The sequence below is a fragment of the Notolabrus celidotus genome, chromosome 16, assembly GCF_009762535.1.
Source record: "Notolabrus celidotus isolate fNotCel1 chromosome 16, fNotCel1.pri, whole genome shotgun sequence".
NCBI classification, from domain to species: Eukaryota; Metazoa; Chordata; class Actinopteri; order Labriformes; family Labridae; genus Notolabrus; species Notolabrus celidotus.
In genome coordinates, this window is record NC_048287.1 from 14,906,730 (window position 1) to 14,933,142 (window position 26,413).

The 26,413-nt window shown below is 38.8% G+C and overlaps 2 protein-coding genes and 1 long non-coding RNA gene across 4 annotated transcripts in view; 1 reads left to right on the forward strand and 2 right to left on the reverse strand.

Moving 5' to 3' along the window:
* The window catches only part of vps50 (VPS50 EARP/GARPII complex subunit), a 138,614-nt gene extending 128,194 nt beyond the window's left edge, over positions 1-10,420 (reverse strand). The window contains exons 1-2 of one of the 2 annotated variants that reach the window (XM_034704659.1): positions 10,251-10,420; positions 9,686-9,754 (exon numbers count right to left, since the gene is read on the reverse strand). In XM_034704659.1, coding sequence (XP_034560550.1) covers positions 9,686-9,754; positions 10,251-10,283 — 102 coding nt within the window. In that variant the 5' untranslated portion in view covers positions 10,284-10,420. The remainder of the gene's footprint in view (positions 1-9,685; positions 9,755-10,250) is intronic. The other variant, XM_034704660.1, reaches the window with a different exon arrangement.
* LOC117827848 lies at positions 675-15,246 on the forward strand. The gene is made up of 4 exons (XR_004634293.1): positions 675-719; positions 4,103-4,186; positions 5,477-5,665; positions 14,781-15,246. It is a non-coding gene; the product is annotated as an uncharacterized LOC117827848 (long non-coding RNA).
* On the reverse strand, positions 15,212-26,376 carry hepacam2 (HEPACAM family member 2). Its single transcript, XM_034704661.1, has 9 exons — positions 26,149-26,376; positions 21,357-21,713; positions 20,962-21,249; positions 18,299-18,598; positions 16,948-17,073; positions 16,572-16,593; positions 16,429-16,463; positions 16,199-16,272; positions 15,212-16,113 (listed from the first exon to the last, which is right to left on the reverse strand). Exons 1-9 carry the CDS (start codon positions 26,207-26,209, stop codon positions 16,003-16,005), a joined length of 1,374 nt encoding a protein of 457 aa, XP_034560552.1. The 5' UTR covers positions 26,210-26,376; the 3' UTR covers positions 15,212-16,002.
* Between the last annotated feature and the right edge of the window lie 37 nt (positions 26,377-26,413).

Genomic DNA, 26,413 nt, shown 5'->3' on the forward strand with positions numbered 1-26,413 from the left:
AGAGAAGCCACTTCAGTGTGCTATGATGAATCCCTCCACCTGTTTCCCTTTCCTCTCTCTCTTTCTCTCACACCTGCAGAGAAAAACAACATATCTCAAAGTTTACTGAGAGGCTACTTCAGGTTAAATAATTGCCTTCTTTCCCTACCACAGCAAACAAAACATGCAGGCGGTTAAGTGTGAATCTCAACATTAGCGTCTGTGATGCTTCTGTCAGATTTCCCTTTGACGGATGAGAGACAAACCAAACTACATCTCCCCCTCCCTCAATCTGCAAATTAATCATATTCTCATCTCATTGCGGAAATTAGAAATCTATTTGCATCCAACACGCCTTATCAGAGGATCAAAGTGGATATTTGTCATGCTTTTCCAACGCGGACAGTCAAACTCAGATCGTAAAGGTGCTCCACGACCCATGCTCATTAAACAACAGGCTGGATAAAATAAGAGGGGAAATCCTGCGGGAGGGAAACACAGCAGGGGGTGAAGAAACCAAGAGGAGGGACAATTACTTTCACTCATTCATTACATGAACAAATAAAAAAACCCTCACTGTAATCAGCATTGAATATTTATGTGAGCCTAACTGAGGTGTAGACCCTCATCAGCCACCTAAACAAGGGTTTAACACAGTTGCCTTCTGGGATATTAGTACACTATCACAGCTGACAGCAATACCCAGGATGCAACACTGCTGTCAGCAGCAAGGTTAACAGGTAATACTATTCAATTTGTTCTTTGAAGTACGTGATTGTTTTGTTTTCACAGCCAAAAGCACTCTTCTTCTTTGTTTCTGTGATGTCTGATAGTTGTTTTATCCTTTCAAGGCCATGAGAGTACACTCATCTAGAGTGCACAGTCAGGGCCTTGAAAGAATAATTAGACAGCAGCTTATCAATTAAAAAAAAACAAAAACAATGATTCAGTCACCTACGGCCAAGCATGTGATCTATCAAAGGCAGTCGTGTCCCCCCCTCGAGACATCCTGAAATTATGACAGGTTATCAAACTTTTTCCCCTCACAGCTTTAATTTGTGTCTCTATCTTTATAAAAAAAAAAAGAAAACATAGTGTACACTAGAGGCTAATCAGCTAATCAAATTCATGCTAATTTTTCAGGAAATAATAAAATATTAAGCAGGGGATTCACCCAGAAATAAATGCGTTTTTTCAAAGGTCTTGAGTTCTGATGCAGTGGAAACACGGACTGAGTAGGGTAATGGTGACCCCTGCTGGAGGGAAGTGGTAACTGCATCTTCGTTAAGTGTGATGAGAAGGTTTATGCAGTTAAAAAAAAAACACAGTTTGCCCCAGGTTCAAACCAAAGCTCAAAATAAATTCCTGATGTTACCAAGAAATCCCAAAACAGCATTTAAGTCTGATAAAAAAAAGAATAGATGAATGGAGATATTAAAAAACAGCTTCCTTTCTTACATTCAGAGCAACTAACACATACTGTCTATCAGTTACATCATTAGTTGTTATTATTATTATCATGATTAAGAGTCAGAGGTGAATGAAGAAAGGCCATCTTTAAAATACTTTGGATGTTTTTTTGAAAATTCCAAACATGAGCCTCCAATTAGAAGAAGAGCTGTAAGGACAGAAACCATCAAAGAGGTGGAACGAATGCTTAAAGACCCCACAGCTTTGAACAAGAGGCAAAATGGTTTGTTTGTTTGTTTGTTTGTTTTTAGTATGAGACCACAAAGCAGATTACCCTTTCTCAGGAACCAAGAGATAAAGAAAAAGGACAGAAACATCAAAGCAATCTAAAATAGCCTGGAGCCCTATCATGGAGTCAAATCAAGAGTTTTCTTCCTTTCAAATCTACAAGTGTGTTGTTTTTCTTTTTAATAGTTTTGGTGAAAATTATTTTTTTGTCATCGACTGTAAAAAAAAAAATGGACGTCCATTAGCTTGGCTGGAATTGAGGCTTCTACAAAAACTGCTCCCCTTAGTGGCTGGCTGCAGTATAAGTCAAAAACTCTGTCTCCCCCATTCATTTGAATGAGGCTGCGGTCAAACTTTAAAAAATAAATACACGTCGTACGAATGTTTCTCACATCCGCATGCTGTGGTGATATGTAGCTATTATTTGACTGTTTTGTGTTCAACCCCTCTTTTTTCTGAAAAGTTTATTTTTCGTTAGTTATCAGAGGTTAAAAAACGGGGTTTTACTTCTGGATTTACTTTGATTGACAGCTGCCGTAGATAGAAACTCTGTAGGACCTTGTGACGGTACGCTGTAGGGCGGAGCTCGTTACCTTGGAAACACACAAATTCCCAACTGCGCAGACTCTTGCTGCAGAAAATGTACAGGATGGCAGTGTTCTGGAACAGGATATTTTGACTTCAAAACTGTACAATAGGAAAAGGCGGAGCATCTCTGTCCATTATATATACATGGTTATACATGGTCTATGGTTTTTGTTCTCACACTCAGTTTTCATCATCATATTAAAGTTGATGTGACGTTGAGTTAATGAATTATCAATCTGTATCACATTTATGTTTCTGACTCATTGTCCAGATGTACATTTGCATGTGTAGAGGGCACTATGTACACAGCTGCTGTTTAACAAAGGGGATCAGGATGATTTTTCCCTGAGGGTAAACTGCTCCTAACAGTCTGACATCTGTCTGCTCAGATGACCAGCCTGACATCTGTGGACTGAGCAGTTACAATCCCCTTCAACCCTAAAAAGTAAGGGATGATGTATAGTGAACAAGTTGTCATAGTGGATTGGAATCCCAACAGGGCGAGCAGGAGCTCAACATGAATCAGTTCTCATCCTGTAGGAGTTTCCACACCATAACAACCTGCTCACTATACATTATCCTGTTTTCTTACAGAGTTCTGATTTGTAAATTATTTTATTGATTACAAAAAAGTTCAAACTGGGCTAACTCCTCTGCTATTACTCACATTGAACTGATCATTTCCACTGATGGTAAAGCATGATGCAGTGTGATGCAAATGTGAGCAGGTCTGCATGAATCAGCACTGCACATGAATGAGTTTTTTGTCTTGTTAGTGCCAGAGTCTGTCACACTTTCTTTACAGTCCTTAAACATCGCTATTTAAACATCCCTGAAGCTAGAACAAAGGCCCACAGTGAAGCAGCATTTCATCATTACAGTCCAAGTCTGTGGAATAGCCTAACTGAAGATCTGAGGGCTGCACAGAATATAAACATATTTAAAAACAATCTGAAGACCGACCTCTTTAGTCTCACTTTGAATTAAGTTTTGGTCTTATGTGACTTTAGCAACTTTTATTAAGTTTAAATTTGAGTCTAATTAAAAATTTTGATATATTAATATTGTAATGTACATAGTTTATTATTTATCTATTTAAATGGTATTTTTCTTTTTACCTTTAGACAGTTGCTCCAGTGTTTCCTTATGAAGACTTCATTATAGAATTTACGCAATTAGCTCTTGTTTATATTGAGTATTTAATTCATATTTTTCTCTGAATATTCATTCTGGGTAGGGGCTGGTGGTGAGGCCTTTTTTTTTATTTATTACTATCAACTTCTGCTTATGTACAGCACTTTGTGTTACACTGTCGTATGAAAAGTGCTTTATAAATAAAGTCTGATTGATTGATTGATTGATTGATTGATTGATTGATTGATTGATTGATTGATTGATTGATTGATTGATTGATATTCCAAACCATGTTCCATTGAGTCTTTACTTAAAGCACCATTCATTTTGTAGATATCTCTGTCATAGCCATCAGTTTCCTGTCTTCAACCTGTCCTCTCTGCTTGTCCAGGCGCTTTTCTTCTTTTTTCCACCATAAACAACAAATGTCAAATTATGCTGACATCTTTCGACAGATTGATATGATTGCTGTTATGGGATATTGACCAATCAGAATTGAGTATTTTCCACAGTTGTGTGATAAAATACTATGTCCTTTTGTAGTCTTCAGATCATTGTCCAGAATGTATTTTTGCATTTGTAAGGGGCACTAGTATTTACACAGCAGCTGTTTAACAAGGGGGATCAGATTTTGTGTGGGGAATGATTTCTCCTGAGGGTGAACTGCTGCTAACAATCTGACACCTGTTTGTTCAATGACCAGCCTGATTCCTGTGGAGTGAGCCAATACAAACGAAGCACTTCAGTTCCAGTCATTACCTGCTCATCAACTCAACATACTAAACAGGTAGGCGTTTATGAAATTACTACAACATGAAGAGGATGTCTTTAATGTACAGTAACTAAGCTACATCTAAAAACTGAAAGATGACATGTGGAACTGGGCGAAAGTAGCAGCAGATGTCAGATATCATCCTGATGATGATGACTACAGCACACAAAAAATTAATGTAAATGTTTTTTCTCATGTATAATAAGTGATATAACAGTGTGAGAATAAATCAGTGATTTTCCAGCTTTTCACAGAGGGACATTAATCCCAACCAAAGCATGTTTATTTTTAGGTTTTAAGCGTAGTCAAGTTGCTTTTACTTCATCTCACTAGGGATGCACGATATTGTCAGCATATTATCGGTATTGGATGATATTGGCTTTAAAATGAACTATTGGGTATCGGCCAACACAGCGATATCCGCCGATATGATTAACCAATAAATTAATGGGCTGCTGCACACATGTTGGGGTCATGTTTTAAGTTAGATTTGAATTTAAGCAGCAGTCTGTAAGGTACATGTTGCTCACTAATTTAGGCACATTTACTGTCAAAGAGTAAACCATTTTATTTAATTTGGGTTTAATTGCTGTACAGTTGCACTTTTCACATGTGAACAGAGGTTAAGTTTACTTACCATGTCAAATGTGAAATTGGTCAAATTTGCCCTGGTTGTGGGTTTTGTTATGATTGTCTCAGGGAGAGAATCATACAAGTTTTAAGTAGGATGTATCTGTTTGTTTGAATTTTGTTTGAACGCAATTGTCATAAATAAATATGCAGTTTGAAGTATTGAGTATGTTTCTTATTTGCACAAGAAATGAATATTACATAACAAATGTGAAAAGAGTATCACCATAATACTGTACGATAATTCCAATACGGAAAATAATTGATGATTTCTGCAATTAGGTGTGCGGGGAAAAAAATTGGTATCGGTAATCGGCTAAATGAGTTGTTAAATATATGCATATCGGATATCAGCAAAAAATCCAATATTGTGCATCCCTACTTTACAGGAGTCTCTGTGCTTTATGCAGTACAGAACAAGTCTCACAGCTGGATAGCTGTACAGGCTTTATGACGATAATCAATGAACATGAGTAAATTTGCAAATCATATTTTTTTGCCGACTTATCAATTATTATTTTAGTCCATAAGAATGTCAGGAAATAATGAAAACATCTATCACAAGCTTTCAGAGGCCTCAGTGTCCTTGGCGAGGCGATGAACCCTATAATTGCTCGAAATGGAACGGAAAGCACCTAAGTAGTAGGCTAACTAGCTTATGCTTATGTTTTCCAGATTACTGCTCCATCGAACTTTCCAGTCAAGTCCAAATAGTGATTGAGGACATCATTTGCCAATTCCCCCCCCCTCTTCATTAGTCCACCTCCCCTACAGTAAGCCAGCTGTTACTGTCAACTCCTGCAGGATGATGAATGATGTGAGTCACAGCTATAATGGTGGGAAGCACACAAACAGTTCCAAGGGGTAAGTATAAGATTAAGCATTATAACATACACAGACACACTTGCATGCACCCAGACACAACTGCGCCACTTGGTCTCCACAAAGCAGTGTGTTAAGTAGTGTAGTGCTCCCCTCAGGAGCTTATTAAGGGGATTATTCACCTTTCATCTAAGAGGACTGTGGGTTACGGTGAATAAAAAGCCTGGCATGTGTGGGTCATATTCGTTTACCTGAGAGATGAAACACCGGCAGCAAAGTAAATAAAGTCAATGCATAATATCATCAAACAATAAGCCCGGGGCTTTGGTTAAACACACGACAGGCAGGTGTTTGTGGTAAACACAGGAGATGTCATTCACAGCTGTGATATAGAGCAGTGGGCTAAGGTTCATGTAATCCAAACATGCAACCAATACGACTACAGTTTTTCTGTCAATCTATCACATTAGCCTGGTGGAATAAAATTCAGTGTAACTGAACAATCTTAGCATCCATTGGTTATTGTCTGATGCTTAATGCCTCTGAGAATGATGGCCAACTTGTCTGGCATTTGAATTAGCCTGTGGTTAGCAATACACTACTTCCAGCCAAGTCCTTTGATTCTGTGTGCTGCATTGTCCACAGTCAAGATATCAACTTGAGAAGCAACTGTGTTCAGATCAAAAGCAATATGGACGCAAAAGGAATGCTATCCTCTCTTAGTTCATTTCATCCCCTAGGGGAGCATCCCATTCATCTGATTCTGGTAGGTCTCAGTTTCACTGTAAATAGTTAGTGACACAGGAGCTTCACTTTGTAACTACAGTGGTCAAACTCAAACTCTCCCTCTTTACATCCCACTCTGCCTGGTTGAGTTCCGCATTTCCAATATGGCTGCCATCGGCAGTCGCATGAACCAGCACCTGGACGAGGTGCTGGCACTGGCTGCGTCTGTCTCGACCTTCATATCAGTGTTTCTGTGAGGCAGCAGCGTCACTTGTATGTTTACATTTTACAGCCATGCTCAGTCTCAGGCAATTTCATCTGTTCCTTAATCTCACTACACACGTACTTCCAGCGACTAATGTTTTCTTTTTCCTTTGCTATTTAATGCAGTTAGCATTCTTCTTTGCCTGTTAGCTACTTAATGCTGTTAGCAAATACTTTTGGAACGCTCTTTACCCAACGTCTGGCGGGAATACCTAGTACCACCATGCACCGGGGAAAACTATAAAAAATTGTACTCTTAAAATGAGATAATATTTGCATTAAGTCTTCGATTTTTAATAAGCGCACGAATATTCGAGCATTGTATAATCATGTCTCATCGATAATTGTTAGCTGCAATAGCAGATATCTATTAATAGTGATAAACAAATTGTTCTCAGATGACAACATATGGGAGCATTACTGTCTTTGATCTTCATATGGACTGTTTGTTTCTGCGTACACCAAAGCTTGCTGATATATGACTGGCCAATTCTACTCTAACAACTAGAAATGGAAAGCAAAACACATCTCCAGCCTCCCCAACTACAGTTTCAGATTGTTTATATGCAGGATCTGTAAATAAGCAAAAACAATCCTGATTTCAACTGATGGCAGGTTTCAGTTTCACTGTAAATAGTGAAATAAGTATTAATTTTTAAATCTATGTATAAGTTCAATATTTTCTACCAGTCCAGTTGCCTTATGGATCAATCTTTGGTAAACCATGACCTGGAATTCTATTCTAACAACTAGAAATGGAAAGCAAAACACATCTCCAGCCTCCCCAACTACAGTTTCAGATTGTTTATATGCAGGATCTGTAAATAAAGCAACATAACATTAACAGTAGAAATATGTCAAACATAAAACCAGTGGTTGTTGTCTGCATATCCAGACATATTGGCCACATCACCTGATACCAAATTCAAAGCCAGCATATTAATTAAAGAAATTAGTATCCTTCTACATAACCTCCTCGTGTTTCTTTCCGGCTCTTATTACACAGGAACAAATAGCTGCTTCTCTTATCTGAGCTTGATCCGTGTCACAGGACTGTATTCTGCAAAAACAGGTTGAGCAACATATCTAGAAAATATAAAGAAAGAAGAAATATGATGCAATGATCTCAAATGTACAGATTATATAACATTTGGAGTATATAATCATGAGCCCTGTAAAAATAACATCAAACAGGGGCATTGGTGGCCTAGCGGTCGAATATATATATAACACATGCGCCCAACATAACATACAGAGTTCACCCGTTCGACTCTCAGCCGCAAACATTTGCTTCCTCCACTCTCTACCCATACTTCCTGTCTCTCTTCAGATGTACTATCAATAAAGTCAAGACAGCGCAAAAATATAACTTAAAAATAATAATAATAATAATAATAATATCAAACAGATGTCCTACATTTAAAAAATGATTTAGTGTGCTTTCTTAAGTTCTTTCAAAAGAGACAAATTCAATTTAACACAGGCTGTTTCGTCATCCTTGCTGTATTTTCTTTTTCTCATTTCAAGAAGAAAAACAATATAGTGAAAGATCATTTTCAAAGTTCTTACAGCTTCATATTTCCTAACCCCTCGTGACCAGGCAAAAACAACTTCCTTTAAGTCTAAAATCTAAAATCATCTACAATTTAAGTACATCACATTAAAATTTCCACAACAATTACAGTCACACTTTGGTGACAATCAAAACAATGTTCATGGTTAAGAGCTGAGTCTGTTAGAAAGAAATTGCACATCAAGTTGAATCAACCCTGCTAATGTAAGCCCTGTGATAAATAGAGTTTGTCACCGTCTAAATTGTGCTCTGCCTACCACTGCATTTATAGAAGGTCACCAGGACACAGCAAAGTCACAGCAACTTGCAGTGTATTGAGGTGGAAGTAACTTTACATGAACAGAGCCAATCTGCAGCTTCACTATGCCTCCCCTTGGCAAAATTGAATTTATACAAGTGGGTAGTGACAAATGTTTCCCATGACCAAGCATGACTGATTACATTATCAAACTCCGCCATGCCAAAATGTTAAAAAAAAAAGTTAAATATGAAGCTTACCATATTTCACAGCTCTGAACTTAGGATCAAAGTGAAGCTGTTCCAACAATTCAAAATTGTAGGTAGTTAAAATTATGGTGTAAAAACACAAAAATGTTTAGTTATATAATTATCAATCAATCAATCAATCTTTATTTGTATTGCGTCAAATCACAACACGCAATATCTCAAGATGCTTTTACAAACATAGCAGGTCTAGACCGTACTCTATGTAATAATATTAACAAAGACCCAACACCAACTCAGGATAAGACTCAGTCTTCTCTCATCTTAATCCCCATGCGCATTGCACATCACAACATTTAGCTAGTTACAGTGGTGAGGAAAAACTTTCTTTGAACAGGCAGAAACCTGGAGCAGAACCAGACTCATGTTAGACTGCCTCGACCGAAATTACATATAAGTAGTTCAAAATATAGTGTTGCACGAAGTGAAAGTTTACAACAATCTAACTAACATTGCAACTATGCAACAAATCTCATTAAAAAGTATAAAAATGATTCAAACAGTCAAACTTACTGCGTCTAAACTTGTGAAGTAACTACGTCCACCTCATACCGCCTTGGCTTCTTTAAATTATACATAGTAGTCCTGTTGTCCGAAGATGTTAACTCATGCACAATGACTGTTGTTCATAACATTGAGACAATCTCAAAGCACATTTGGAAATGTGGAAATTTCTGAAACTTTCAATGAGCACTTAAAAGAATGAAATAGTAGCAGCAAAAACAATCCTGATCTCAACTGATGGCAGGTTTCAGTTTCACTGTAAATAGTGAAATAAGTATTAATCTTTAAATCTATGTATAAGTTCAATATTTTCTACCAGTCCAGTTGCCTTACGGATCAATCTTTGGTAAACCATGACCTGGAAGACTGAGAACCTTCACAGACATATTTACCTATACTTCAACACATCATGAGATTTTATAGAACATACAGCCAAAATGCATCAATCACAAACCTGAAAGCTACAGTTTTAGCTTTGCAGTAAGTTTTACCTTGCTTGGGATCCTCAGGTTCTCCACAGGACTGAGGTCTGCCATATTCTCTTGGGGGCTTTTCAGACCCTGTCAAAATAAGACTCAAAGTTAGACCTGAAAACCTACCCCAAAAATGTCATGTAACCTCAACACTTCTTGAGTTATAACCTGTTCCTGTTGTCACTTATCAGCACACTACAGCATGTAGTAAAAAGTGGAAGTGTTGGGCAGATTTCTGATGTAGATATATTCTGTCGTGTCCACCAGTGAACCAATGAGTCTAGCATTACAGCTGTGCAGACTGAGAACTTCCCTAAGCGCTCAGTTTCCCTTATTGTTTTGCTTGTGTGATGGGAAACTAACAACAAGGACGTAAGGATGAATAACGCAAAATAGGTGAGGTTTTCCATTGAAGGTCAACAGCTTGTGGCTGTAATAGAGTCGTGAAAAGAGGCTGAATGTGCCCTTTCATTAGCTACACGGTGAGCTGTCAAATTAGCCAGGTAGCTTTGCTAGCTGTCATGCTAGCCAATGCAGCTTTCAGAGTAAAACTGCTCATGTTCAGTGGGGCTGCTTTACTCACCTGCCGGGCCATCAGAGACTTAATCTTCTGCATTTTCAATCCCACTCGCGTCAGTAGATAGATGCTGAAACAAAGTGACAGTTGTGTTGTGTTATCAACGAAGCGCCTGCATCACTACCAGAGGGAAGCCATGGTTGACCGTCACGTGACGAATACGAAGAAAACCGGAATGCTCGATAGCATCATGGGTAATGTAGTCCATTTGTTAAAGATGGTCCTGTACCTGTGCAGTGTGTGAATGGGATTAGTTACAGTTTTTCTCAGTCGCTTTAGTAAATTTCTCAGATCAGACTTGAAATTTTCAAAACTACTTGTTCAATCTTCACATCATTGCATCACTTGTGCACAGTTTCTCATTTCTTTGAACAAGCTGCAAATGCTTTGGTACATCCATGCAAATGATTATGTACAATTCTCTGCTGTTTCCTACATTATCAATTGCTCATGTCATGTTGTTCAAAATGTATTATAAGGGGTCTCTGTTGAAAAGTCTCACCCTCCACAACATTTGGGCATTAGTTCATCACATAAGTCTTCACATGCAAAATGGTTGAGCATGCTGTCAGAATAAGTCAGTCATATTTCTGTACATTTCCATTCGACTTCTTTTCTAAATCTGTCCTGAATTGGTAAATTGCTCCCAGGTGAATCTTGACTTTCTCTAATGAAAGGAAATATATGAAGCATTAGATCAAGCAATGATCAACCAGTTTTCTGAAATAGCCCAAAGGTGCATCTCATGAACCATCAACTGGCAAGTCTATATATAGCTGGAGCATAACATAACAATGTCTGACAATGGAAGGACAAGGAATTGGACTGGGTCAACAGCCAGAGAGAAGAAGAAGAAGAGGAAGAGGAGTGAAGCGGGAGGCAAAACAGAGGAAGAGGCAGAGGACATATGCGCGTTCCTGATGAGATTAGAGCCAAAATACATTAAGGTGTAACTTACAATTTACAAAAACTGTCATCAGAACTTTAGCCATAGTTTCCATCAGAACGTCCCTCCGGAGTACACTGTTATATTGACAACATGACTAAGCAATTTGACTGTCTTATCCGTACACAATGACAGAAGGACTTGTCGTTCTGATGGCACTGACATGTTCATTGACACAGATATTTACTTTTGAGAGATGAACTAAGAATTATGAGCAAGATACTGGCTTTTGCAGGTAATCCATGGTGTTTTGCTATTTGTACGAATTGTTTTGAGAAATGCACTTACTGTTTTGCAAATGTCCAGGATGATTCGAGAAATGTACCAAAGCGACTGAGAAAAACTGTAAAAGTTAAAACACACGTGAAATACATTTTTCTCAAACATGGTTTCAGTCGTAGGAGGTTGTACTTATCACGCTGATTTATCTGCAAGTACAATTCTCTGCTGTTTCCTACATTATCAATTGCTCATGTCATGTTGTTCAAAATGTATTATAATGGGTCTCTGTTGAATAGTCTCACCCTCCACAACATTTAGGCATTAGTTCATCACATAAGTCTTCACATGCAAAATGGTTGAACATGCTGTCAGAATATGTCAGTCATATTTCTGTACATTTCCATCAGACTTTTTTTCCAAATCTGTCCTGAATTGGTTAATTGCTCCCAGGTGAATCTTGACTTTCTCTAACAAAGGCCCAACAGACAGGAACGTCAGGAGGTGTGGGAAGACTGCACTGCACTGTAATTCCAACAGCACTGCATGTACAGTTTCCCCTATGTTCACATTTCTACTTTTGTTTCTTTTTGTTTTTTCTTTGTGCTATGCAGTGCTGTCTTTTTCTTGACAACATGACTATGCAATTTGACTGTCTTATCTGTACACAAAGACACAAGGACTTGTCGTTCTGATGGCACTAACATGTTCATTGACACAGATATTTACTTTTGAGAGATGAACTAAGGATTTTGAGCAAGATACTGGCTTTTGCAGGTAATCCATGGTGTTTTGCTATTTGTACAAATTGTTTTGAGAAATGCACTTACTGTTTCGCAAATGTCGAGGATGATTCGAGAAATGTACCAGAGCGACCGAGAAAAACTGTGATACTGATGGGCACTTTACACAGGAGCCTCTGCCATGAAGAATACGTATGTTGTTTGAATGGCTGAATGCAACATGTCACTTAAAGGTGCTTTGAGTGGTCAGAAGACTTGAGAACGTGCTATATAAATACAGTCCATTTACCATTTATGACCATTCATGTGCTGCTGTTTTCTGCCACTGGATGGTAGTAATTTAACATCACAAAATAGAGATAAAACACACAATGAAAACCGTTGCTCTGTTTAACTGTTTAGTCACATAGTGTGTGTATGTGGGTTGGTGAAATATTGTGTTATGTTATATTACACAAACCACAGGTGTAAACAATCAAATTGAATTATCACTTAATAAATGTTTTTAGTGACATGTGGCCTTCTATGAGCAGAGAAAAATATCTGCCAAGAAAAAGACATATGATGGGATCCAATGCATTTTTCCATTTATAAAATTCTCTATAGCCATAAGTGAAAGTGGCACAAGGACTAAGGTGATTAGGCCTGCTCAAAAACTCACATAAAGTCACCTGTAATGTTGAAGAAATACTGAAATAGCATCATTGTTATCAATCTAATGTACAGTATGTAGTGAGGGTTGATAACACTGACTCCCTTCTCACTCCCCCCTACCTCACGTCTGACATTCCTCCAACTCTCTTCTGACTCCTACCTAACCCCCCATTGTATCATTTTTGACACCATTAACTAACCTCTCATAACACCCTCAAAAGCCCTTTAATACAACTTAATAACATTAACAGAACTGTTATTGCACCCTTCATCCACAGTGGCCCTGAAGGGCGAAACACAACAACATTTCACAAAATACTACAACATGCGATTAGTGGTAATAGAAACAGGAAATGACATCAAGCTGTTGGGATCTGTCCAATCGGAAACAAGACGGGTTGTCCCTACACTTTCCATCTTGTAAAATGTTGTGTTTTGTGAAATGTTGTTGTGTTTTGCCCTCCAGGGCCACTGTACTAACCCTTAATCAAACCCTTAACTAACCCTTAAACACATTCTTTCTTACAAACTTAACCAACTTATTACAGGCTTAACTTACCTAGAATGTCACATTTGATGACACCCTTAACCCCGCACTCCCCTCTAACTCTCCTTTTACTTCAAAATAAACTCCCCTCAATCTCCCAATAAGCTCCCTCCCTAACTTTCCAATTCAACTTATAACAAAGTTTGGCTAGCATGTCAGTAGAGAAACAGATTAGTTGAGCTAACTGAACATTTTTACTCGTAAAAAGTTCTGCCAACTTATCATTTTGAGCGATGACCATATTGTGTCAAATAAATGACAACATGAAATATTATAGGTGGGGTCCCTCAACTTGTAGAAGCTGTGAAACGTGTTACTAAACATATTTACGCTGGGCATCTCAACACAAAAAAAATGCGAAATGTTGTACCTAAGTCTGGGCACATTCGTTTTTGCAGTGTGAAGATTGAGTATAAGGTAAACAAGGGGATTTTTTAAGTTAAGATGAACAATATTTATTTTTTTGTATGTGACACAAATATTCAACAACGCTCTTCCACTATTTACTGTTGCTAGAGTGATCATGTCATCATGTCACATGGTATGATGTCATTTACTGAAGTGCATCTAGTTTCATTTTTGCCTTGTAAAAAGACTTGGCTCTTCATTAACAGTTTGAAATAATTACAAAAAGCCTCATGACCTTCATTTAGTTTACCATATTTGCTCTCTTGGGTGTTTCATTTTGAGCAGTGTTGGGTTAAAAGCAGGCAGCATGCAGCAGACAGCAGGCACTGTGAGCTCTAGTTCCTGGTTAATGATGCCTCAGGCTATTTCCCAGTCAAATGAAGGTGAGGTTGATCTCCTCAGGTGAATTTACTCTTCTGTTGTTTGTTAGGCAGTCATCCACAGAGCGGCGCCTCCCTTTAAGCACACACAGAGACGGAACAGATGGCAACCCCTACCCGGAGATGCCATCACTAAGACACAACACACTCAGTCGGTCACTTCGTGCACTATAATTAGAGCAAGATTTATTAAACTGCCTGTTGTTATGCAAGGCAGCATCATGATAAGCAGCAATTTATGACTCAGATTGAAAATAGTTTCATAATAGTGTAATTTATTTATGAAAAACCTTTCTAACTCACTACTTTATCTCTGGGAGAAAACGAGCAATCTCCTTTTCAAATACTGATTTTAGACATTTGTGTGCTACAGCATGTAAATGCATTTTAACAAAGGAGAGGCACAATGAGGATGACACAATGTTTTGGTAATTATGTGAATCATAGCAGAAGGCAAGCTGTTAATGTATAATGTATTTAGTCTTTGCAGACTCATTTTCTATTTTCTTATCAAAATATTGTGCTCTCTGTTTTGTTCATCTATTTTCTTTTTATTCTTCTACTACACCTGATCTCTCTTTTCACATAAACACACAAAGCGGCTAATGAGCAGGCTCATTTTTATCTACTTGTGACAAGGTGTCAGCAGGAGCAGGTGGAGGGCACTCTGCCACATGGTGAACCATCCGTCTGTTGCTGCCTGTCTCCAGATCTCGCCAGGTACAGAGCATACCAATCCAGCAGAGCTAAGAGAGAGGCAAGCACTATGCTCCAGTTTCAAGACACTGAACGCAACACTTGTGGGAAGAGAAATTGCAGCCAAGACATCAGACAAAGACTGACTGTGAGGCAGCAGAACGGACATCTTTGCTGGCTTCAGCTATTTGTTTTTTTGTTGTTTTTTTCCAGGATTTGCAAGTGAGAAAGTGTTCATTTCAAGCCACACTGCCAATTCATCAAGAAGTACATTAAAAAACATCAATATCAATGCAGAAATGGCTGTTGGAAGTCAACGTCTGCTTCTGGTTGTAGGCGAGATATGATTTCAAGAAAGACCCAGAATATTGGAATTCTATTTTAATAAAGTACAAAACATACATATCGATGCAAACTGTACAGAATCAATAATTATTTTCCTTTTTTCAGCATTTCATTATATCCATGATGAGCGGAGGAAATGCTACATTTGTGAGGAAAAAGGTAAGTGTTCAATAGGAATAAATAGATTCAGACAAACAGGAATGGAACATTAAGTATAGAGAATCTGCAGTATGATCAATGTACAATATTTACATACACGTATGTACATATATTTCATACAAGAAAATGCATTCATTATAACACCTTTCATCTCACAAAACAGACTCTCCTTGGTGGAAATGTTAAATTACAAATAAAATTCATATTATTAAAATCTTAATTATCAAAATTAAATATGTTTTAAATATTAATCAATCTAAGTGGAGTTAGAGCACTTTGCAAGTACGTCTCAAAATCTCAGAAATGATGTAATATTAGCCATTGCTATTTTGCTAGGTTCATAAGATTGCAGTAATCTTCATTTTTTTAATAAATAAATAAAAAGGAAGAACAATTTGAGCTCAGTTACATATTCACAGAAAAAGGCAAACTTCAACTCATTCACACACTTTCATCTCACAATGTCAACAAAACACATGAAAAATCTGTCCTAAAGTGTGGACAATAACAGTGCACGATCAGGTCACAAGTCTCTCTCATCCGTTGTGCAAAAAAATGGGCCCTCACATCCAGTTTCAGGCTTTCAGAGCAGAGATTTAAGAGGATAAGGCTACAAAAGAGTCTTCAAGTGGAATGACTGCAAGTAACGCCAAAGCACAAGTTACTTCAGCAAACTGTGAGTCGGGGTTTCAGGTACATGTCTGATTACATCGTAGATGGTGGTGTGCATATCCTGAACCGACTCAAGACGAGCCAGAGATCTGCATGAATCCTGTGGGACAGTTGAATCAGAAAATTAATACAGCCCATAATAATTCAACAACAATAAATTGACTTAAGTTTCCTGCGTTACATACCTGTGCAGATTCCATTTTCCCGGGTATGGACACAAACTCATAGATACCAAAGTCTTCAGTTGCATCCTCGTGACCTGATGATGCATACATTTTAATATCAGGCCAGTGCTTTTCTAATGGTGAATGTATAAGTATCTATTCTTGATGAATTTCATCATAACACTTGAATAAATATATGCAGTGTTTACAGTTAGAAGTAGGTAAAAGCATGTTCTCATGTTGTAGCTTACCTGAACGATGTGGTCGTTTCTGTTCCGAAAGCGGCCTACAAAAACAGCCAGATGTATTTGTTAGTGAAAGAATGCCTTTACTCATGTATACTTAAAAATAATGAAGTAAATATCTGTATTCCTTGAAATTCCAATGCGGTTACCTTTTGTAGATATTGATAAGAACTGTTGATTGTAGGGACAAAGAGGGAGAAAGAGGACAAATGTTGGTTACACAAAAATGACTCATTTTTGATTATTACCTGGACTAAGTCAAACAGAGAAGTTACTTTGCCTTGTTGACCTTTAGTTTGACAGACATTTTCAAGCTAACTACATAAATGTTTACTATCCACATGTAAGATCTCATCTCACTAAGCCGTTAAGTGTTATCTTTGGTAGCATGTGAATTTCAAACATAGAACATGTTTAACTGGTTGTAGGACTGACTTTAAGGGCTGAACTCACGGGTGTTAACATGGACTACAGCAAGAAAACACCTTCTGTCAAAGCAGCAGGATAATCTTTTATCAAACTAACCTCTCTTTGGATGGCAGGTCCTCCTGAGGAAGAACAGCAGCATCAAGCCGATGATGAAAAAAGAGCAGACAGTGATGGCCACCAGAGGGGAAACAGAGCTGCCGTCCTGGGTGTGTTTCTCTTTTCCTGTTAACATATAGGACACAGATGTTAACATTTTTGCCAAGCTAACTTGACTCAAGAAATGGCAATGTTGGCCATCTGGTTCACCCCTATTACCCTGACTCAAATATTTCATCTTCTGTTTGGCTAGGTGGTTTTCAAATTATGAATTTTTCCAATACTTGAACGGCCAAATGAGCTAATGACACACCCGTGAGAATCATCTGTACATTGCTCATAAGCTAGTGTTGGCATGCGAATAAGGTGACCATAAAATTCCCTAGAATTTAACCAGAATTGTCCTATTTGTCACCAAAATGGAGCTATATCGGACCCTTAGCAAAAAAAAAGGTTATATTTTATAGTTTTCCGTGTCCTGAAAACGTTTAAAACATGATTAGTCAGTTTGTACACAGGAGTATTAATTCAGTTTGCTTCCAAACACTTTCCTTAATTTGATCAGAAAAAGGCAACTGGACTTGGTGGACATTCTGAACATATCTACCAAGCCCAGTTGCCTTTTCAGATTTGGGTTTGAATTACCATGACCTCAGTTTTTAAATTTACTTCCCAAGCTGCTGGCTACCATTGAGTAATCATAACAGTGTGTTACAATGAAAATTCCCTCCCTAACATAACCTTTTTAATGATAATAATGTTGAATTGTATCGGGTGTATTGGGTTCTTTTAGTGTGGTTATCTTTTTATATTGATGTCAGTAAAGATTCAGGCCTCAATGACTTCTGTTTAGTCAGTAACCAGCATTTTAAACCATAGCCAGCATCAGCAGTGGCTATCAGCCTGTCTTTGTATCACCAAGACAACCTATCAATGTCACATTCAGCACACAGAAACTGCATGCTATAAAACTTAGTCAACAAATACAACAGCTGTCGTCCACTGTTTGCTTTCCCAGCCACTGAACTTTAATTGGCTGCAGGCACAGAAACCAAGCAACAGAGATTCAAAAATATAAACGCTCCTAAAAGACATGTAACACGTTATAGTCATAGCCTGGTTTCTCTTTCCAACTGTTGTGTACACACTGAACTTGTTTTTATCTACCTAACTGTTCCCAAGCAGGCCATGGTGTTTGTCTGTCATTGTAAGGATAATGATATATCTCCCATAGCTCATAAACCTCCTTTGCATTTGGCATGACACACTGTTTACAGAGTGTTTATCTCAAAGGATTCCCAAAATCTACCCACGCTCAGCTCCCGCCTGCCATGTTCCACCTCCTACCCACCTGGCCCTAAGCTGGCCACCACCAGAGTAAACTGGGCCTCGTCCTGCTTCTGCGTCACGTTGTTGAAGGCTCGGCACAGGTACTCCTCAGCCTGGGCAAGTCTGTAGGAGCGCACCTCTAGCCGTGGGCCCTCCGTGATGACCTGAGTGGTGTTGCGGCTCTTAGAAATCCAGACGTAGCTGTTTGGTGGGTTAGAATCAGCCTGGCATTCGAAGAAGACCAGCTCCCCAGGGTTGATGGTGAACACTTCTCCTGTCCGCAGGCCCTGGCCCGAGTTCACCTCCAGGTTGTAGGGGCCATCTGCAGAGACCAACATTGTGTCAAGGAAACATGGCAGCTCACTGCTGATATGGTTCTTATTATACACAACCCTCACTTTCATAAGAATTGCCTCATTTTAATGCACCATGAGGTGGCTGGGGCTTAAGATTCTGTCTACAGCGTCAAAGGTTCAGTCTACTATGTAACAAAAAGTCTTGGTGGAGACATAAAAGAGCAGTGCTTGCCCTTCATATTGAGAGCTGAAGAAGACGTTTTGTTTTTTTTAAAGTATGTGATAATGTGACAAGATTTCTTAGTGACAAAGACAGTGTATTGTCCCAATATAATCTCAGTTCTCTAGTGAATCTCTCTTATAGGTGATATAAAGCACCTGTTGCGAAGTTTTACCTGGTTATGAAACAGACTGGAATCAATACCAATGCCTCTATATTACCTACAAAAACAAATAGGGCCATAACTAAGGAGATTATCACTGCCTCAAATTCTGCTGCAGGGTAGGTGTCAAAGTTATAGACTGTAAGCTGCAAAAACAAGCTTTGTTTACATGTTCCACAGCAAATATTGAAGTTAAAAACAGCTTGATAAGAAATTTTGTTTACAAACATTACACATGTACAGGACAAAATAAGCAAAGAGATAAGAGCTACCACTTTGGTCGCCAAAATCAACAACAAACTAAAAGATCCTCACAGGAGCTTAAAGAAAAAGGCATCCCTCTAACTCAGTAGCTCTAATGAAACGTGTTGCATCACAAAACAAATGAACACTAGAAGTACTTCATCAGTTTTAGTCAGTTTAAATGTGTAATATTTTCAGACAATAAATGTGTTTCATCACCCTAAAAGATGTAATTTGCAGTCACACATTACTTTGACATTTGTAAAGACTGCTTGAAACCGAAACTAAACACAGTTTAAAAAGTGGCCAATTGAACAATGCTAGTTCTGCTTTCAGAATGTCACTGAATTTTATAAACTTTCTATTATAAAGAAATTGTAGCAATGCTTAAATAATCGTAGCTGCTGCTCTCAATTTTAAGTTATTACACCTATTTTACCACATGAAGGTACATTTGGGGAAAAACTAAGTAAGTCACAGGCCTATCAAACAGATATATATTAACACCTTTTTGTGCCATCAAAACAGAAAAGTGAGTTACAGGAAAATTACACCACATTCAAATGAATTCATGGAAAGATTAAGTCCTCTGTGCCACCTCCAACTCACAAAAGCAGAGCAGTTTATCAGTGTATCTACACACTTTATGGTGGAACAGAGGCGTTCTGTGAGGTGCATGTGCTCCCATGCAAATAATGTCCCAGATCTGCCACGTGTTTTCAGCAGACGGAAATAAGTTTGCCCTCGCACACATTTACATACAACTCTATATCTCCACTGTGGAAGAACAGTGCAAAGAGAAAGTACAAGAGAAAAACATACATCCCTTAAGTGGATGAACCAATTTTAACTGATCTGGTCCCAGTGTGTTTTCAATTAAAATCTTTTAGGTTTACCTTACTTAACTACAAGTCAAAACTTGTAATTGTAGGTTGCATGATCCATCTATTGGTGTTCTGGCAGATAGGGAGGTAAAACAAATTTGTCCCTTCATATTAACAAGGCTTTATGGTTTTATGTTTGCTGTTAACTATAATTTCTAAGGTTCACAAAGAATATTTTCACTCTAAAACCATGCAGGGGTTTGTTATGCTAGCCCATGGGCTTTAAAAAGTGTTGTAGCCACTGTTGTCACCTGTTTGTGAGACACTTGATATGTGCATTGCTAGGTCTGAAAAGCTTGCAAGTCAGACCATAAATGAATCAGGACAATGTTTAACAAGGTTGTAAATCACCAGAGATATTATTCGGTCATTATTACTTATCTTTTTTCAAATAATCTGACTTCTTTTTGAGACAAGTACGAGCTCCTGTGAGGATATTTTAGTTGGTTTGGAAAGAGTGAAACCAAAATGCATGCTAGACCATCAGCATCAGAGATTTACTATTTCTATATAGTTCGATTTTGTGTAAAACCCACTGAACTACTGCTTAATACACTGCAAACCTTAACATTGTTGGTTGTTCACAGAGGTTGTACCATCATCAGGCAATGACTGATGAATTCTGGTTTCACTTTTAAACTATGAGGCCACATCCACTTCTAATAAACAGTCACTGTGCCAGACATGGAAAACTGCTTTCAACATCATTCCCCCTACACTATAAGACACATGACTAAAGGTTCATGCTCCCCAGAGGATGAATCCAAAAATTAACAACACTGTAAATTTCTGGGAACTAACTCTACACTTATAATCTCAGGTGTTCTTGGTACAAGGAAAGAGAAAGACAATTCAGATTTATATGCAGCTTTTACTCACAATAGACATTGAGTTCCACGGCCCTGCTGTGACGACCCGGGCTCACAGGATTGCTGGCCACACAGCGGTACGTTCCTTTGTCCTCTTTTCTTACAGGACTAATAAACAGCGTGGAGTTTTCTTGGGAGAAGTGGTATCTGTCATTGGGACTAAGTGCAACATTGTCCCTTAGCCACTGGAAAACAACTCTTGTTCCTCTCTCGACAGAACAAGACAAGGTTGCATTCGCCTTGTCCTCAATCACAGCATACGACGGGTTCTTCTCAATGACTGGAGATGAAATAGGAACTATGGGGAAAAAAACAGGAAATTAATTTTTCTGTTGAAAAGAGCTGAGTCAGGAGTGAAGTCAGCAGATAAAATCAATGTGTTCATCAAAATACAAAGACACTTACCATCAACTGTTACATGCACAGTCTTCTCCTTGATGACCAGTCCTGTCTTATTATGGAACTCAATGTTGAGGTCCAGTGTGTAATCCCCCTCATCATCCGGGTTTAATTTCCGGATAAGCAACGAAACGTTAGGGTTTCTAAATAGGAGGTGGTTCCGGTACATCATGTGGGTGATCGTGGACTCTTTGGTGAATGTCACCAACGTTGCTCTGGTGCCACTCGGCCTAGTGTGGGACCAAGTTCCCTGGATCTCCACTTCATCCATGGAGAAGTGGGTCTCAACAGACAGGAGCAGGGACCTCCCTTCAATACCATGATGGACTAAAGTGGGGATATGGATGTACTCGGTGCTGACCTCTGAGTTTGCAGAGTTTGCAGGGGAAGGAGGAGAAGGGAAAAAGCAGACAAGAGAGTCCATGTTAAAGCTTGGTTTTTTTTTGTACAGTGTTTGCAAAATTGATGCTAAGAAGTAAGTTATGGTGGGATAGCAGATTAGAAAGTGCGAAGAAAATATAACTCTAGTACAGCCTGTCCTTTTTGCTGAGAATGTTGGAGAGGATGTGACATTAGCAATCAGTTACCAACTTATTGACACTTGAGGGCAGCACAAGCTGTAACTACAACATTGACATACCATGGTCTTTTGAAACTGCTAACTTGTTAGCAAACTACTCTCATTTACCATGAAAAACACATTCAGCTGTTGAGGGCAAGTTTAGCAGACAGCGATGGTTCAAATCCGACCAACAGCACTTTACCCCATGTCATCTCCAAGTGGCAACCTCCAATGTTGAAAAATGAAGCTAATGCAGAAGTGCTACACACTGCAGTTCCTTGAGTGTCCAGTAGAGGCTGGCTCCAAAAGCAAAGGAAGTCCCATCAACACCCATGTTAAAATGCCGTTTTTTACAGCAGAACATGTTTGCAGCTTGGTATAAAAAAGGTTTTGGTATGATTAGCCCACTTCTCTATTCCTACACTCTGTATGGAGGATCAGTTTGTTTTTTTAAATTCATACATTTTGAAGGTATAGTTTCACATAATTAGGCATAATGAGGGACATGCCCATAGACTGTATAAAATATGGACGTCACCTATCTGTTTCTGCAGCGCTGTTTAAGGCAAAGCTTCGGCGGCAGCCATATTGCTGCTGTTGAGCCAGTGTGACGTAAAGAGGCGGAGTTTGAGCCTCTGAGCCAACAGCTGCAGCGTTCCCGCAGGCAGCTGTGCCTCTCATTGGAAGACTCTTAATCTCGATATCTTCAAAATTGACGCATTCAAAAAAAATCCCGCCCTCACAGTGAGAGCCGATCAAGAAATGAGCTATCCAGACTACACTCATCTTTTGTACCAGGCTGTAAACATGATTATTTCTGCTGTAAAGATCATCTTTTTCCCATTCATGTGTATGTGACTGGTAATTCCGGAGCCAGCCTCAAGCGGATCCTCGATGAACTGCAGCTGTTAGTGCAGCTTTTAGTGCAGCTAACACTTCCGCATTGGACTCATATTTTTCGACCTGGTTGCTGCTTGGATATGGCTGACTTGACTGACAATCAGGCACTCTGTAACTGTTAGCAAGGGGCTGCCATCATTCAAAAACTCAAAGCTTCAGAAACCAATGAGTGACATTACAGAGACTATGTCAATGTTTTATGCAATGTGTAGTCATCCCCCATTACTCTAAGAGAAATAATCTTTCAAAAACAAACATGCATGCAACCCCATTGTCATTTACTTTCAATTATGTTTCAAATATCAACTTTAATGTTCTTTTAGCACTGTTTTGGAGCACACTTCATTTCTGTAGTTTTTTTCTTCATTGTTTTAATTCAAACAACTGGCTGCTGGGAGGTACAAGTAAGCTTTTTGGTCAAGTAAAAACCCAACAATAAGCTGAAAGACACAAAAACTGTGATTAACACTAAAATGGAGACTATGTACTAATGTAATGGTCTGCCTTTAGCAAATTAGAAGATTTTTTAACTGGTCATGAAATCGTTTTGATACTTTTCACCAATATGACCAACATAAGCTAACCATACCATCAACAAATAGACTGGCTATACTGTGTTGTCAATATATGATTATTTTGCAGAGTAAAATTGCAAAAGTTTAAAGTACATAATAGAAATGACCAAATTGTGGTTAAATCTTAATTTTAAACCAATAATAATTTAGCTTATACATGGTACATCATATTTTAAAGTCCAGTAACAAAACATTGCCATGCTGCTACTGATTTGATAAAGTAGGACCGTCTTAAACATGACAGGACAAGCTTCTTTTAGAGATGAGCTCACTTCTGTTCAGTCAGTCTCACTATAATCTACATCCTAGTCCTCACATTGAGCAGGTCCTGAAACTCTAGTGAGTTAATATTGACCCAGTGCACCACATAGTGTCATTGTGATTGTCAGACAAGGACGAGGCTTGTCTCTTTGATCCCAACTTGTCCCAAAACAAACACTCGGCCCGTCTGAAATCACTCGATAACTGTTGATTCATTGCACCGTGCTGTCTGTTAAAAAGCACTGGCTTTGTTGCTAGGACAGTTTATTCTCTAGTAACCTGTCGGAGCAACTTGAAACACAAACACCAAAAGTGGGAGGAGCCAAGATTAGCAGTTATTTTCATATCAAAATGAAGATTTTATATTATGTATGAACGAACTGTGCTTAGCTGTAAAAATTATCAAATCTGATCTTCATCCCTTTTTACATTAAATATCAACTCTGAAGGATCACTGCACAGTTTATTGACAGCTTCAAACTTCATTTTCAGAGTTTTTCTGTCAGTTTGAAGTTTAAGAGTGAGTGAGTGTGTATGGGTGCCAGGTTGAGTGAAGCAGCAGCATGTGAGTAGGCAGTGCTACTGTGAAGCAAACTTACTAAAACCTCACACTTTCCTCATACTTGTGTCTTTTTGTCTCACTTCTGTCAGCACAGCTTCCAGTTCTCTCTTTTAGAATAACAATTGGCTTAAGGGAAATGAAAATATATATGAAAGACTGATGATTTGCAGTTTAAATTCACAAAGTTTCATTTGAATGTCAAAATAGAAGAAAAGGAACTCTTACTGGATTTAAAACAGGGGGATACTGAGACAAAATGTCTTGGATCACTTACACCCACACCATACCACTCCATCTCTTTTTTTTCACCCCTCCTCTGCCCTCTTGACTGATCCAACTCTATATCCTCCCAGGGGACGCATCGCGGGTGTCATCCAGGTCCCTGCTTACTGCTGCCCGTGTTGTTCATCACAATAGACTCACTGTGTGACTGGTGTTATGTCCTAAATAATACATGCAGGGCAGACAGCCCTTCAACACGCTCACTCTTAAAAGCCTGCAGGCTACTTGCTGCTCTGTGTGTGTGCTTGTGTGCGTGTGTGTGTGTGTGTGTGTGTGTGTGTGTGTGTGTGTGTGTGTGTGTGTGTGTGTGTGTGTGTGTGTGTGTGTGTGTGTGTGTGTGTGTGTGTGTGTGTGTGCGTGGGCGTGTGCGTGTGTGCGCGTGTTGTCAGAAGCAGGAGTGTGCCTGTGTTTACCCCAGCTGAGACCCGGTGAAAAGGCAAAGTGGGGAAGAGTGTGCCGAGCCTACTCCCTCACTGTTGTCCCCAAAACAACACATGTATTGTTGTGGTGATGCGGAGGACAATAGAGTGTGAGGTGAGAGGATACCTTCATTTAGTGGTCAAACACACACATTGAAACAGACCAAGAAGCACCTGCCTCTTATCTCTACCCTTACACACACATTCTAGATGTTTGGACACTAAATAAAGTCTTGTGGAGCGTGTCCGAACGACACCAGCATCTGTCTTCTTACAGATAAGATGAATAGAGCTGCTTAAAAGTGTTGAGAGTGTTGACACAAACATCAGAGCTTGAGCAGAGTCCTCCATTTTTGGGGCATTTTTTTATGTGAGCTGTATATGAGGTTGGTCATATGATGTTCATGTCTGTTATCACTGAGTCACTGAGCTGTGGTCATGGTCACTTCTGCTTTCCACTGACCTGTTCCTTTTGTCTCAACTTACAGGCGGCGACAAAAGAGGAGCTAATCTTGTGAAATCACACAGGGTTACTATGAAAAGAAAAACAACAACAATACACTCTAAAAGCAGCTCTCAAAATTTCTTTTTTTTTTTTATGTTTCAATATTCTTCCTTTAAAATTTCTCCAGTGTAAACCCTTAAAAGCAATATTTCACTTTTTTGAAACACAAATTTTCCGTAAAAGTCCTGAAATATGTTTTTTTATAGCATCCAAAATTCCTGTTTTGATTTTTTTTTTAAATTGGCAGTTTGATTTAATTATTCTGTCTCTAGTCTGAACCCTTTAGAAATATATTTATTGTTTTTAATACACTAAGGCATTCAGCAGTACACTTTGAAATTATTTATAGTACTAACTAGGGTGCCTCTCTGTCCTTTCTTTCAATTTTGCAACCTTATTTCTTTGATATCTAAAAAATATTCCACTTTAAAAAACAAAAACATGCAATAAAAGTCCTTACATTCACTTCTTGTACCAACTGTCTTTCTGGCCCTTTTTAAATCGTGTAACTTTGATTCAATTTTTTAGCTCAATTGTAAACCCTCAAAAATTAATTATTTCAAAAAGTTTTAAGGACATTGTGTTCATGTAAACAAAAACCTTCCCTTACTCACCCTGCATATCAAGCAAACACAGAAACCACAGTAACTGCTATAGCTGCAGCAACACAGCATAACACAACACAGACAAGCCAAGCAGAACATCCCTCTACAGCAACAGCACAACACTCACCTGTTAGAAAGAAGAAGAGAGCAGAGCAGACATAAAGCGCTGTCCCTCCTGTGGCCTCCATGGCATCTTATCCTCCTGGGATATGTGAAACTTGTGTCAGGCAGACAGGGAGAGAGGGATGAAGTAAGGAGTGGAAGAGAAAGAGGTGTAGTTGGAGGAGGAGGAGGAGGAGGAGGAGGAGGAGGAGGAGGAGGAGAGAAGTGTGACTGGTTGTGGTGACAACATTTGCCAGGGAAATAAGAGAGAGCTAGCCTTAGCCTGCATG